This window comes from Lichenostomus cassidix, chromosome 10 (assembly GCF_008360975.1).
Source record: "Lichenostomus cassidix isolate B80296 chromosome 10, HeHo_3.0, whole genome shotgun sequence".
Classification (NCBI taxonomy): domain Eukaryota; kingdom Metazoa; phylum Chordata; class Aves; order Passeriformes; family Meliphagidae; genus Lichenostomus; species Lichenostomus cassidix.
Window position 1 is genome coordinate 13,182,611 of NC_139491.1, and position 13,271 is coordinate 13,195,881.

General features: G+C 45.7%; 1 protein-coding gene across 6 annotated transcripts in view; it reads left to right on the plus strand.

The window, feature by feature from the left end:
- The first annotated feature begins 9,186 nt into the window (after window positions 1-9,186).
- The window catches only part of TCF12 (transcription factor 12), a 160,093-nt gene continuing 156,008 nt past the window's right edge, over window positions 9,187-13,271 (plus strand). For all 6 annotated transcript variants that reach the window (XM_085070720.1, XM_085070722.1, XM_085070721.1 and 3 more), the window contains exons 1-3: window positions 9,187-9,327; window positions 10,362-10,462; window positions 11,235-11,307. In XM_085070720.1, the coding sequence (XP_084926846.1) occupies window positions 10,388-10,462; window positions 11,235-11,307 (148 nt within the window). In that variant the 5' untranslated portion in view covers window positions 9,187-9,327; window positions 10,362-10,387. The remainder of the gene's footprint in view (window positions 9,328-10,361; window positions 10,463-11,234; window positions 11,308-13,271) is intronic.

Sequence of the window (13,271 nt, forward strand, 5' to 3'; positions counted from 1 at the left end):
AGTCACCCTCATGGAGTATATTTACCCCATTGACAGTATTAAAAAGGTTCACTACTGGATGACCCTTTTGTCATGACCTCTATAAGTACAGCTGCTGAATAGTTAAAATATTTCAATATGAACCAGAGAAATTAATGAAGGATGAGCTTTAAATAGCCACTAAAAACAATAATCAAATGCCACTTCTTGCTTAAAAAATTATTAATTTTCTTATTGGCAGAATGGGGAATGTGTCAGGTACAGGATTACACTGCTTATGCCTGGCTCTTACATGCTTCCCTGAGTGTCCTGTACTGGCTAATGATTGATCTTTCTCATTAGTCTGGAAATGATGCAATACCAGGAGCAGGCACAGGGCCAAACCCATTTCTACTCTCCAGAATCCTACTGAATAGTCCCTACATTGAGAACATATGAGAGACTAAACTGACAAGAATAGACACTGTACCTATACTAGGCTGTTATTTTGGAAATAGGCTACTGGGATAGGTGGACCTTTGGTCTGAGCAGCATGGCTTTCTTATGCTTCCTGTTCTTATAAGCTATTGAAACTTTATCTGAGGTTTTATTTCATTCAGAAGCCTGTTTGACACAAGCCAGCTCCCCAGGACCTGCAGCTTGGGCAGAATTATGGCTCTGGAGGTCATAACTACTACTATATAAGTGTAGAAGAACTGAAAGCATAAATATGCTGTTTAGAAAGTAAACCTCTTTTCAAAAAAGAAAGTTAAAACTTAAGTCTCAAAAATTCCCTTTCTTTGAAGTGTCCTTTCGCTCTAGACTTGAGACCTGTATAGAACTACCTGCTACACAGAATAACATTCACATTTTCCTGGGTTAGTTTCTAATTTGAGTGCAGACTCATGAAATTTCTGATGGACATAATCTTGAATGGGATGCTGTACTGTCTGTAGCATCTGGAAATTATGTAGGTGCAGTAAGTATCTGAATGTGACAGTGTCAAAATCATGTGAATGCATAAGACAGCTCATCTGCATATGATAAAAGAGGGGTTCAGATGAGATAATGCAAACTAGTTCATCAAAAGCATGGGTACCATTCTTGAAGTCATCTGGCCTTGTATATTTGCATGTCTGTCATGGAAACATTTTATAGTCAAAACAGCAACATGCTATGTACAGTAATCCTATCCCATTATTATTTCTGACGCTGTTTGGGTTGTTTGGTTTTCGGGTTTTTCTTCCTGAGAAAGAATAACTAGGATAATCAAGTATGTTCAGTAATTGAAACAACTCCCCCTGATTTTCGTATGTTAAGAGCCACATAAGGGCAAATTACGGGGGACAAGATGTATTTTGTGAAGCTTAATCTTAAATGATTTATGTAAAAATAACATTAAATGTAGTCAATCAATCGTTCTCTGGATAGAGCACTTGCAATACTGTCTCTGATTTCTAACAGAAATATTTATGTTAATTACAATGAAGTTATAAATATGTGTGACAAGGAGACTGCCCGTAATTGCATACCCAAATGAAAATTAATCTGATATATTCTGTAGATATTGTTGGAAAAGATAATACTGATAATATGTGAGGAGGAAGTACTTTAATATTAACCATTGTCTTCATACAAGAGTCCACCTGCGATGAGGATGCAACAATATTCAAAATAGAACAACTCTGAGCTTTGTTTTTCTTCCTAAAGCCTTAAAAAACTCCATATTATCGCTCTACTAGTTTAAGAAATGAAGCTTCTTTCAGTGTAGCTCAAAGTGTAGTTCTATATGTGCTTGGTATGAAGAGTTCCTACTATTCTTTAAAGCTGTGATTTTCTTGTGTAAATGTAGTCCTCTCTGTCATCCATTAGTTCCCCAAAGTGCATCATCTGATGGCCCATTGGCTGTGTGAAGAACAGAAACTGTTCCCATCAGTGCCAAGCTGGGAATTTCAGTGTTGGGTAGGAATCTTGTGCATGAGGGACCCATCTGGGACTGGCTGATGAATGGCTGTAGTCAGACTTCAGTTAAGTTCTTTCAAGCAGTTTTAGAATGTAAAACATTATCTATGGGTTATATGGCTTTTGATTACCGTAAAGCAATTATTTCCTGGCTCCTGTGACACTTTGGAGATGAGGAAATGTTCAAAAAGATCTGTGTAGAACAGATGGCTGATTCCACTTCCGGTGGCAGGCAGAATACCAGAATTTTGTCTGCCAGAAGGGAACTGCATAAAGTTACCTTCCCCTGGCTTTGTGTCCCTGGCTTCTTTGGTCGCTAGCAAGGATTGACCTTAACTACTCCTTTCTTCAGCAGATGTACTAAGAGTCTCCTTTTTTCCCTCTCCTTTAATCCTTGTTTCCATTAAATATATGAATGCAATCTAATTTTCCTTGGCTGAAATTAGCAAGTAAATTTGTGATTTATTAAGAAAACTCATCCATTGCCATGAACACAGTGTGGTTGTCTGCAAGTGATTTCCGTCAGAAAGCAGGCTAGAAGTAGTGGTACTCATCTTTTATCCTTACTGCAAATTATTCTGACTACTGAGCCAACATCCTGCAGCTTGAGAACTTTCTGGTCAAAGATGCTTTGCCCCAATGGCTTTCACCAGTAATGCTCATCCTAGGGATATTTCAAAACTGCTCACATCGGACTGCATGATGTGATCATCATAAGCATGTGTAGTGACGGCAGTATAGTTTACACAGGAAACTTAAAACATTGTATTATTTCCCCACTGAAAATAAGTCCCCCTTATAACCTGAGTTACGTGATTCTTTGTTGTAATCCGTGTCTTCTGAGCTTATAAATGAGTTTTCTTAAAATCAAGTGATTCCAAGTGCTGCAGCTGTACAGCCCCTGGGCTGTTTTTGCCAGCACTCTGTCCCTGTGCTAGCAGGGCCGTGCTGCATCCCGCACCGCCCGCTCGGTGCGACTGGCTGCCTGTGACACCTCTGCACAGCGGGCTGTTGGCGGTCACCTCCCAGGAGCAGTCGGCACGGCCACGCTGAGCCCTCCTGAGCAGAAAGGTTGAGATACGCTGAAAAAAGAACTTTCTCCAGGGATATCAATCTGCTTTCAATTTAATGAATGCTTTAATTAAACATCTAAACACGTTTTTATTAAGCTTTAGATCATACTGATTTTTAAGCCACCTTTAAAGATATGATTTTGATTAATTTTATTAAGCTCGTGTAAATCTCTCATGACTACTTACCTCTCTGTAAGTAGCAAAGTACTGTAAAAGCAAGAAAACATTGTATTGCTTTCAGCATAAACTTGTTAATTGTTTTTAGTTAACTTAAGAAATATTGGCTTAAACAAAATGAGTACCCAAGCCAGCTCCTGTAAGAATTTAAAGTCACTTCTTTATTTGAACTGTTTACTTCTTCAGTGGTGGTGTTCAGACTCATTTCGTGAGCGAGGGCAAGATGAGAAGTGTTCCAGGCGCACATGGCCGCGAGCAGCGCCGCTCGTACGGAGCCCTCGCGCTGCTGTGGAACTCCCACAAGGAGCGGGGAGTGCAGGGCTTGGAGCGGCAGCAGCGGACACGGGAAATCAGACTTTCTCCCCCAGACGAGCCGTTTCGAGTGCTGCTGCCCTGCCAGCCCCGCGGGCAGCAGGGCAGCGGCACAGGGCGGCGGGGACGGGACGGGGACGGGACGGGGACAGGAGAGAGCAGAACGCGGCGCCGCTCCGAACGGGGCTCCCGCAAGGGCCCGCGGCCGGCGCAGCGTGCCGCACTCGCACCCGGCCTGCCCCTGGGCTGGGCGCGACGGGACGGGGCTGGGCTCCCCGGGATTTCGTAACCGGCCCCGGGGAGGGCTCAGCCGGCCCGCCCCGCCCCGGGACCTGCGGCGAGGAGCGGCCCCCGACCCTCCCCCGCGGCCGCCGCTCCCCTCCCCCGGCCGGCGGAAGGACAAATAGTCCTCGTCGCATTGTTCGACACCGCACAACTTTGGGCCGCTCCCGGGCGGCGGGTGGAGGGGCGGCCTCGCGGAGCGGCGGGACGGCGGCTGGGCGGCACGGCCACTCCGGTCCCCTGCGGCGGCCGCCCCGGGCAGCGGGACTCGGGGCGGGGATGCGAGTGAGCTGCGCTCGGTGCTCCCCGGAGGCTCTGCCGCGGGGTTTGCGCAGCCCGAGGGGCCGCTGGCGGGGCAGCTCCCGCCGGCCTCGGTCCCGCCGGCCGCCCCCGGGCTCTGTGTTCGCCGTCACGGCTGGCGGGTGCCTCCGCTGTGCCCGGCACGGTACTGCTCTGCGGGGAGCGGGACCAGGAGGGGCCATCTCTGGTGGGGTCCTCCCGCCGCGATTTCTTCTTTCAGTCGCCTTCTGTTCTTTAACTTCCCCAGACAACTTTTGTAGGAATTCTCCTGAGAGAAGGTCCCTTACGGCGAGCTGAAGCTTTTACTCCCTCCCTGCTCAGCCACAACACTTGGCAAGTACTTTGTCAGCGGCAGAAAACAAGTGAAGTGTACATGTCAGTGCCCCACAGAAACAGGTTTTGACTTAACAGTAGTCACTCCGCATGTGTTCTCCCTGGTCACCTCCTGAGCAGTACTCTTTGGTGACAGGTTTCACCATTGTAGCCTCCTACAAATGTTCTAATTCTTTCTGATCGTAGAATATGTTACATAATATATATGTTATATAATTTTAATTACCGCGAGGTAAATATAGCAGGCAGCAAATTCGGTTATCTGTAAGATGGGCTGTACTGATAACAGCAAGCACTGCGCAATCATGAGGCTTGGGCATAGGAACACAGCTCTATGCTCTTTTGTAGGATACTTTCCAGTATGTTTTGTAAGGAGACCTGTAGGAAGAACAGAATGCCTCCCCAACAGCTTCATCCAAAAGTTTCATGCATTACAACAAAAATATTTTAATTTTTTATTGGCTCAAGTCAGGTTCCAGGTGAAGAAACACATCAGTGAGAAAATGCAATTGCTTTGTCTGTACTAGTGCAGGAAACAATGGTGTTTTCTCCTTATGCTGACTCCAAATGAGCATTGCTCTCTCTATGGGGAAGTTTACTGGAGGCAGTAGAAAGGATTCAGTGGTTTAGGTGAGGGTGGCAATTTGTTGTAAGAAACCAAACAAGAACAACAACAAACTGGAGCAGGAAAGAGAGTTTGCTGACTTTTCTCCAGGGCTATGGATTTGCTGAGCAATAGCATTTATCATGAATAAATTGTTGGCAGTGGATGCAAGCTGAGCACATACATATTGATTTAAAGGAGCCATTCCAGTGAAAACTCCATCCTTGGTCAAGTGCTCTTGCGGGGTTTCACCCTAGGAGCTTGTACAGTTTGGTTGGTGGTGGTGAATTAATTCAGCGTCTGTAAATTTAAGAATAAATAAGCCAAAAGGAGACATGCAAGCTTAATGATTCTATTCACACAGGCATGATACATTAAATAGTAATACGGAATACATTTTCTCACATCCCTGAATGCACAACAGCTGTCTGCTGTATCAAATATTTTTCCTTTAAGGAGTGGGTGGAAAGCAATTCATGAAGGCTGTGAAAACTGCGTATGAGTGTGATTATTTTCAGGGAGTTGTGCTCAAGTGATTTGGGTTTTATATTCCTCTTAATTTTTTTATGTTCTGTATGTAATTCTTCATTTTCATGGTCACGTTGAAGCATGTGGAAGAATGCTGCCATCACCATCTGGCAAGTAGCAATTCCCTGATTGCTCTGGTTGGTCGCTGACCATATTGATGTTGGTAGCTCAGCTGTCAGGGCAGTTACCATAAAGATTTACAGTTGTATTGTGTGCTGTCAGCGTCTGGGGTTCACTGATGACTTTGTGTGCAGAGGTTTACCTGCCTTTTACTTGCACTACTCCGTGACAGACCAAGGACTTCTCTAAGGGAAGGGTATTTATCTACAACACTGATAAATTCATTTATCTTGGTAGTAAATTCATTGATGAAAATATTTTTGGGAAAACATCTTCAGGAATTCAGTTCTGATTGCTGGAGTCCTGGCCTGTGAAACCACTAGCAAAATTATTAGTGCTTCTGATTGCTCCTGTATTTTCATTCTATCCATCTGATTCGTTGCTCCCTACATAGTAAAGACCTTCTATTTTTAAAGAAGTGAAAAAAAAGAGGATGTACTAGTCGCAGAAGGGGGTAGTGTTTTCGCCTGCAACATAATGTACAAGAAAGGTACAATTGTGTCACAGAACGGTTGGAAGTTTTTCATTTTTGTGTGATTTATATAGGATGCTTGCTGCATTTGCACATGTGCAATGAAAGAACCATATCTAGGGGTTGCAACAGCAATGAGACTGAAAGTGTTTTCTTTGTAGCAAATGGGAAACCCTTGTACCTGTTAGAACCAGGTTTCAGGCACTGATTACTTCAGATATTTAAAAATGTTTCTAATATATACTGCTTTGGGTTTGGTTTGGGGTGTTTTTTCTGTGTGGGGTTTTTTGTTTGTTTGACAACATTGGTTTTTGTTTCATTTTCTGTGTATGGCTGTGACAGGATAAGGATATGAAATAGCATTTTAAAAAAACTCTTATCTTTGCAGTAAACAGGAATAATTTATAGGGAGTGACAGAGCTGAAAGGATTCTAAGTAACACCTTGAGCATGGGGGTTGGAGATTCTGAGAGCAGGTGAAAGACAATATTGCATAGACATAGAACATGTCTCAATGTTTTGTGTGTACATGTTAGTTCTGACCAGTGTTACATGATTAGGGGTTAAAAACTGAATAACTTAAAGATTCCAAATCTCACCAGTGTGGAAGAGTATGTTCAGTAGCCAGGAAACATTAGTTTAATTATCTCTTGAATTTTATGGTAACAGAGGATGTGATGGTTACTGATCTTTCACAACAATTTTAGTTAAGCTACCTGCAGGCGTATGTTCTGAAATTTCTGAATTGGCCAACTCGCTACAATTTTGTGTCCCCAAGCAATCTCCTTTAGGTCAGACTCACAGTGTATTTTGGGTCAAAGCAAACCTTCCCTGAGGCCTGGTGTACTTGTTAAGTTGTCTGACATAATTTCTGGAAAGCTCGTTTATGTTCTGATAATTTTTCTGTAAGTGCCTTGAAGTTTTTCTGAGCGGACCACCCACCCATGGAGGTGTAATGCAGAAGAATGGCTGCTACAATGTGACTTTTGGCAATGAGCATGTTTACTGGGCATCTGTACCAGAGGGTGGGTGACATGTCATTTTGGAGCAAATAGAACGTTTTATGGTATTTTGTGTAACTTTAAACCCTGTGCCATGGATTATGTGGATATACTACCTTCCACTCAAAGTTTCTAGCTGCAAATAAAAGCCTATAAATGTAAACCTCAAAATCTGATGTCAGAGGGCAAATACGAAGTATTTGTATCAACAATCTATAATTATCTACACCTTAACAAAATTAAGTTATAATTTTAATACAATTACACATCAGTACAAATAATTGTTAGCATTATTGCTCCCACCTGCTTTACATTTAGCCATTTTTCTAATCAATGCTTGCCAGCCTTGCAGCTGTATGAGCTGGTTCTGAGTGCCACTACTGGTTAAAAAGTAGCACTTCCAGAGAAACGGCATCTTCTCAGTAGGTAGGTACGGATCTCCTTGTAACAAAAATATGTTAAAGAATGTTGCTCATGGTGTGTATAATGATCTCTGTCAATGGGTACTTCTAAAGTGTAGTATTATTTATACATCAAAGAGAAAAAGTACATACTTATATCCCTCAGGGGCACAGAGAATGGAAGTCATTGTGTTGGTATTTTAATACAAATTGCTTCCTGCATTTCTAAGTGGCAAATATATGAATATTCATAGAATCACGAGGCCAAATGATCATCCAGCACACGGCATGTAGGGGAGAAAAATGGAGGAGAATCTCCAGAATCTCCAGTTTGTCTTTGCCTGGGGGTGGTGAGTTTGTTCCCACATTCCCCTTCCTCCGGAAGATGTCACAGTCAGGGCCTGGCGTGGGAAGAGTTGATTTGGAAGGGAAGGGTGTGTGGATGGAGAGCCCTCGGTACAGTCTGCTGCTTTCCAGAGCTGGGGGATTGCCAAGCAGCAGCCTGGGAGGGGTGCATGCTCCTCCACACTGTGTGCCTTTCCTCGCGGCGCTTACCGGCTCCCTGCAGCCCTTTAGGTTTTTAAATAATCCTTTTTCACTGTCCTTGTGTTTTGTAAATACGCTTGCTCCGAAAGAATAACATGCCAATAGCTGCATGGATCATTACTGTATAATTCTCACTTTCGGAGGGAATGGTAAGTTGCCCTCGGTAGCTGGGGTCAGCAAAGAGCAGGCCCAGCCCCAGGTGGTGGCAAGTAGGTGCCACCTGGGGGCTCTGCAGGCTCGAGAGACGGGTGTGCGACGGAGCACCGGCACCGCACCGGCATCGCACCGGCATCGCACCGGCACCGCTCGGTGCCGCCGAGAGGCATGCGCTTGCCTTAGGCCGGTACGCTGCTGTGTGGGGTGGCTTTACAGACACCAAATAAACTTCCCAGCCGGACAGGCTGGCAGTGCGGTTTTGTGAGAAGGAGACGGAGGACAAAAGAGTGATTTGTCGGTAGCAGTGGCAGGACCCGAATGAGGGCGCAGGTTCTTCGCACGCTGCTTCCCATTCCTGCACGGAAGCCGTTGGGCTGGTTCACTTTTAGCATCACCTGTTTCACAGAACTGCAGAGTTTATTTGAATGTGTGTTCTTGTAGTAACAGCCATATTCTTGTGCTTTGGCACGTTACAGTTTTAATGGTATGTATTTAAGAGGAAGCTGCTAATGAATGCTTAAAGATTTATGTAATTTATATGGCATTTTATTTTGAGCACTTAGGCTATGTATTGATATATAAAAAGTGTTCAGGCATATTTTAGGGTATGTGAATTCAGAGTGAGGACGATCATGTCTTTTGGGGCACGTGCGTTGCCGGCAGTGCTGCATGTCGAGGTTTGCTGTGGGTTTTGGCTGAGTTGGGGAGCGTGGGGAGGGGTCTGTTCCCGTGCGGTGCGTGTTACCGTGAGCGGCCCGAGGAGACCTGCTTTTCCCCAGCTGCTGAGGCGTCCCGGCGCTGTGCCCGGGGCGAGGGGGCCGCCTGGGCGTCTCCCGGGGGTGCCTGTGGATCCCCGCCCGCCCCGGCCGGCAGCGGCGCGGCGCGACAAGGGTTAAGGCGGCGGCGCTCGGCGCGGAGGGATACGGAGCCGGAGCCGTGAACGTGGTGCTTAGGCTCTGTAAGCAAAAAAATGTCCGCCTGAGGGAACCCACAAGTTCCTTCCAGCGGGGGGGGAGCGCTCGGCTCGTCGCCTCCCACCCAGCCCGCGGCCCGCCCGCCGCCGCCGGCCCGGCCCTGGTCACCGGAGCGTACGGGGGCAGCGGGTAAGTGCGGGCGGCCGCGAGAAGTTGGGAGAGAGCGGCGGGGGGAGGGAAGCGGCGGCCGGGCGCTCGCGGGGGCAGAGGCGGCGGCGAGGGGACGGGGCCGCGGGCGCGCGGGCGGGAGTGGGGCCGCTCGGGGTGGCGGCGGGGAGGCCGCGGGGGAGACGGAGGCTCCGCCGGCAGCCCGAGGGGCGGCAGCCGGGGCCGGCCGCGCGGGTGGCGGGGCGGGCGTGCGGCTCGCGGGGGTCTCCGGGCCGCAGACCGCGGGCAGGAGCGAGTCCCCGCAGGCGGCGCTCGGCGGCCGCCCGCGCTCATAAAGGAGCGGGCGTCTCCGAAAGTTGCCGGGGCGCGGGGCCGCGGCGGCTCCCCCGCGGCGCCCGCCGGCACAAGGGAAGGCGCGGGCCCCTCCCGTCCCCGCCGCCGCACGCGCATTCCAGCCCCCCCTCCCGCCCGCTGGCGGCGCGCGCGCCCGGTCCCGCGTGTGCGCGTGCGGCGCGGGGGCGGCTCCCGGCCCGCCGCGGTCCCGAGCGCGGAGCGGCGGCCGCGGCCCCCGGTGGGTGGGTCGGGAGAGAGGGGGAGGGGGAGCCGGCACCGGCGGTGGGCGATAATGCCGGGGCAGAGATGGCTCTGCTGAGGCTCGTCCGGCCGCGCTCGTCAGCCCCATTGTTGCGGGGACAGTGAGTCACCTAATCTCTCGCTAATTCTCCGGACCTCGCCGGGCCGCGGCTGTTTATTTGCTTTCGCTTGCCTGGGGGGGACTTAATTCCTGGCGGCGGCCCTTCTGCGGCGTGACCGTGCCTTACTCGAGGTTGGGGTAGAAGTGGAATGTGGGAGAAGAGGGAGCCTGAGGAAACTTGAAGAGAGTTGGTTAGTTCGGGGAAGCTGCTGCTGCCGATTCTCTCAGCCCGGCCGGCCAAGCGAGGTTCCCCCGGGAGTCTCCACCCCGCCGCAGGGGTGCAGGTACCAGAGGCGCCTCTCCGCCAGGGGCTGGGCTCCCGCCGTGAAGTGCTGCCTGTGCCTCTCTCCCTGTGCCCTAGAAAGGTGATCGGAGGAGCGGAGGAAGATGAATTCCCAGCAGCAGAGGATGGCCGCTATAGGAACTGACAAGGAATTGAGCGACTTGCTGGACTTCAGTGCGGTAGGATATTCTCCGAGGGCTTCTCATGACTTCTCCGTAGTCATGCGAACTGAGGAGCAGGGGCAGCAGCGTGCAGGGCTTGGCTGGGTCTGCCTCAGCCAAGTTGGACACCTGAACTTTGATGTAATGTCTAGACTTCCAGATTTAATACTGTAATACCAGCTGGGTCAATTGGTTTAACTGGTTAAAATCAGGCTGACCCAGTGATGGCATAATCTAATAATTAACGTTGGTTAAGCTGGCGTGTGGCACTGGTCCTTTGGCTCTTGGTGATTTTTTTGCTTATTTAAACAAAAGAAAAATTATTGCCCGCAAATAACAGAAGTTGTTCATTGATCGTCTTGGCTTAGAAAATTGTAGATATTTTCTGTGTGATACTTTTTAACATACCAAAAAGGTTCTTGATTTATAAACATTATAGGAAACTACTGCTTCTTAAATGCTGTCTTTATGCAGTGACTTTATACTTGCAGATCAGTAAGAAAAACATTTTGAGTAACAAAATTTAGGATATGTAACTATTTGAAATTGTCATATTAGTAGTAGGTGTCCTTTTAATTTTATATTCATGTAGACAGGAGGGTTTAGTCCTATTAATAAATTGCAACTTTATCTTCAGCTTATTGGTTTTGTGCATGTTGCATTCTGTTTGTTTTCAGGCAAAAAATAGAAAAAAATTGTTTCCTATTAACCTTTTTTCTGTTTACATTAATAATTCAGCACAGACTTTCAAGGCCAACTAAAACATGTCTCTTTTTTTCTTGTTTTGCAGATGTTTTCCCCACCTGTTAATAGTGGAAAAACCAGACCAACTACGCTAGCAAGCAGCCAGTTCAGTGGATCAGGTAGGATGCATCTGAGATACACAATGTTCATCTAACTGGGTCTTGGTATTTCAGCATAGTCTTCATGTTCTCAAAATACTGTAATCTTTCATTTTTGCATGTTCTCATAAGGTATTCAGATCAGTTAGAGATGTGCTATTTTGATCTTTATAACACATTTTGCTGACTTTAACTATGGTTTTCCTCTATGTGTCTTAGGCTATTGGTCCCTGTACAGTGAAGTGTTGAGCATTTTTAGCCATACTGACATGGAAGTTGCATATTAGTTATATTGAAAATGAATAACTCTAATGGTTTTGTTTGAGAAAATCAAACCTACCTGTTCAGTTGAAGAATTTCCTAGCCCCTGGATGAAAAGAGAAGACACTTTGGTAAAATGCTAAATAGTTAAATACTCCTGACTCAAGGACATGTTATTTTTAAATGCAGTACTTAAGGAAAATGTGACTTTAATACAATTATCTAGTATTGTGTATCTCTCAAAGATTTGACAAGCAGAATTTTTTCACGTTGAAACTTTATCTGTGCATCTGGAAAACAAGTAACTGTATTTACATGTTTCATGTGTTTGGTGGCTTCAATGTATTATCATGGGGTCCACCTAATAGCTGTGTCAGAGGCCTTTAAGCTAAGGCTATAATAGGAAATAAGTGCAATTTTTAAACAGATGCTTTGTATCATTCTCTAAAGGGAATATTTATTACTTACTGCAAAAGAGAAACCAAAGTAAGTTTTTGATAAAGTAATTTCTTATGTAGGTTCATCTTGTTTGAAAACAGTAAGTGATATTTTTGCTCTTATGGATACAACAAAGTGACCTTTGTGTTTTAGGTAATGAAAATAAATGTTTAGAATGCCAGTGGAGAAGTGGAATAGTGGTTTGAAGTTGTGCGGTAACATCCCGTTTGCCTCTTAGGTTGTCAGAGCTGTTACTTTGAGAGTCCAAATGATGCTGCATTTTAGTGACTCTTGAGAATTTTGTTTTTAAAAGCATCTTTAAACTTCTCTATTGAATGATTTTTCAAACTTCCCAGAGACTGTCTCTGATGTTTAATTTAATGAAAATGTGTAGCTAATGTTGTAATTGTTACATACTTGAAGTCTGTTACATTTTGTCCTAAAAGGTGTGATTGGCTTTCTCTATCTCTTTGAAAGTACATCAAGTTTAAATTTTTGGCAACAGTAACAGAGCAAATCTGTATGTGGTATAATTAATAGTTTATATTAAATAGTTAATGATTTAATTTTTTTTAATACAAAATTTCAAGAGAGTTGTTTCTCTGAAGCTTGTTTTAGAAGACATTCAGACACCTAAAAGTTAATTGTGGGGAGCACAACCTGAGCATCTCTTCTCACTTTGTCCTTGCTTTTCCTGAATGAGTAGAATAACTTTCTGCTGAATAATAAAGCTTTCATTTTTACTTTAGGTCTTAGAGCACTGCTAAGTAATGTGGCATGCTCTGTTTGTAGGTAATGCTTCCCTTTCTTTCCGTGGATATGTTAGAAAAAGAGTGAATGCCAGAATAGTTAGTTCTTTAGGAGAAACCGTGTAAGTGGCTCCTTGAATGTCTTTACCAATATGGTGAATCCTCCCATAAGTACCAATCCTGAGTAATACACTGCAACTCTCAAACAAGCTGCAACCTCAGCTGAGTTCCTATTGGAACGATAGTAATATGTATTTGTGGTTTTTCATTAAAAACATTTCCAGTTGTAGAGATTTACTGGTGAGTGGATTATATGCCCTAATTCTGGTAATGTTATGACCTAAGCCTTGACCTGGGGGGATTATTCTGCAGGAGTGAGAGGTGACAAACTTCTTTATTAATTGTGTTCTGAGACAGTGTAGAGTATTGTAGAAAAACTATGTCAAGATCAGTGATGAAATACAGGCATTTAATTTCTACGTACTTTGATGTAATTGTGATCTTGCTATAATTTCACATGTTTTGTAACTTCTAGGA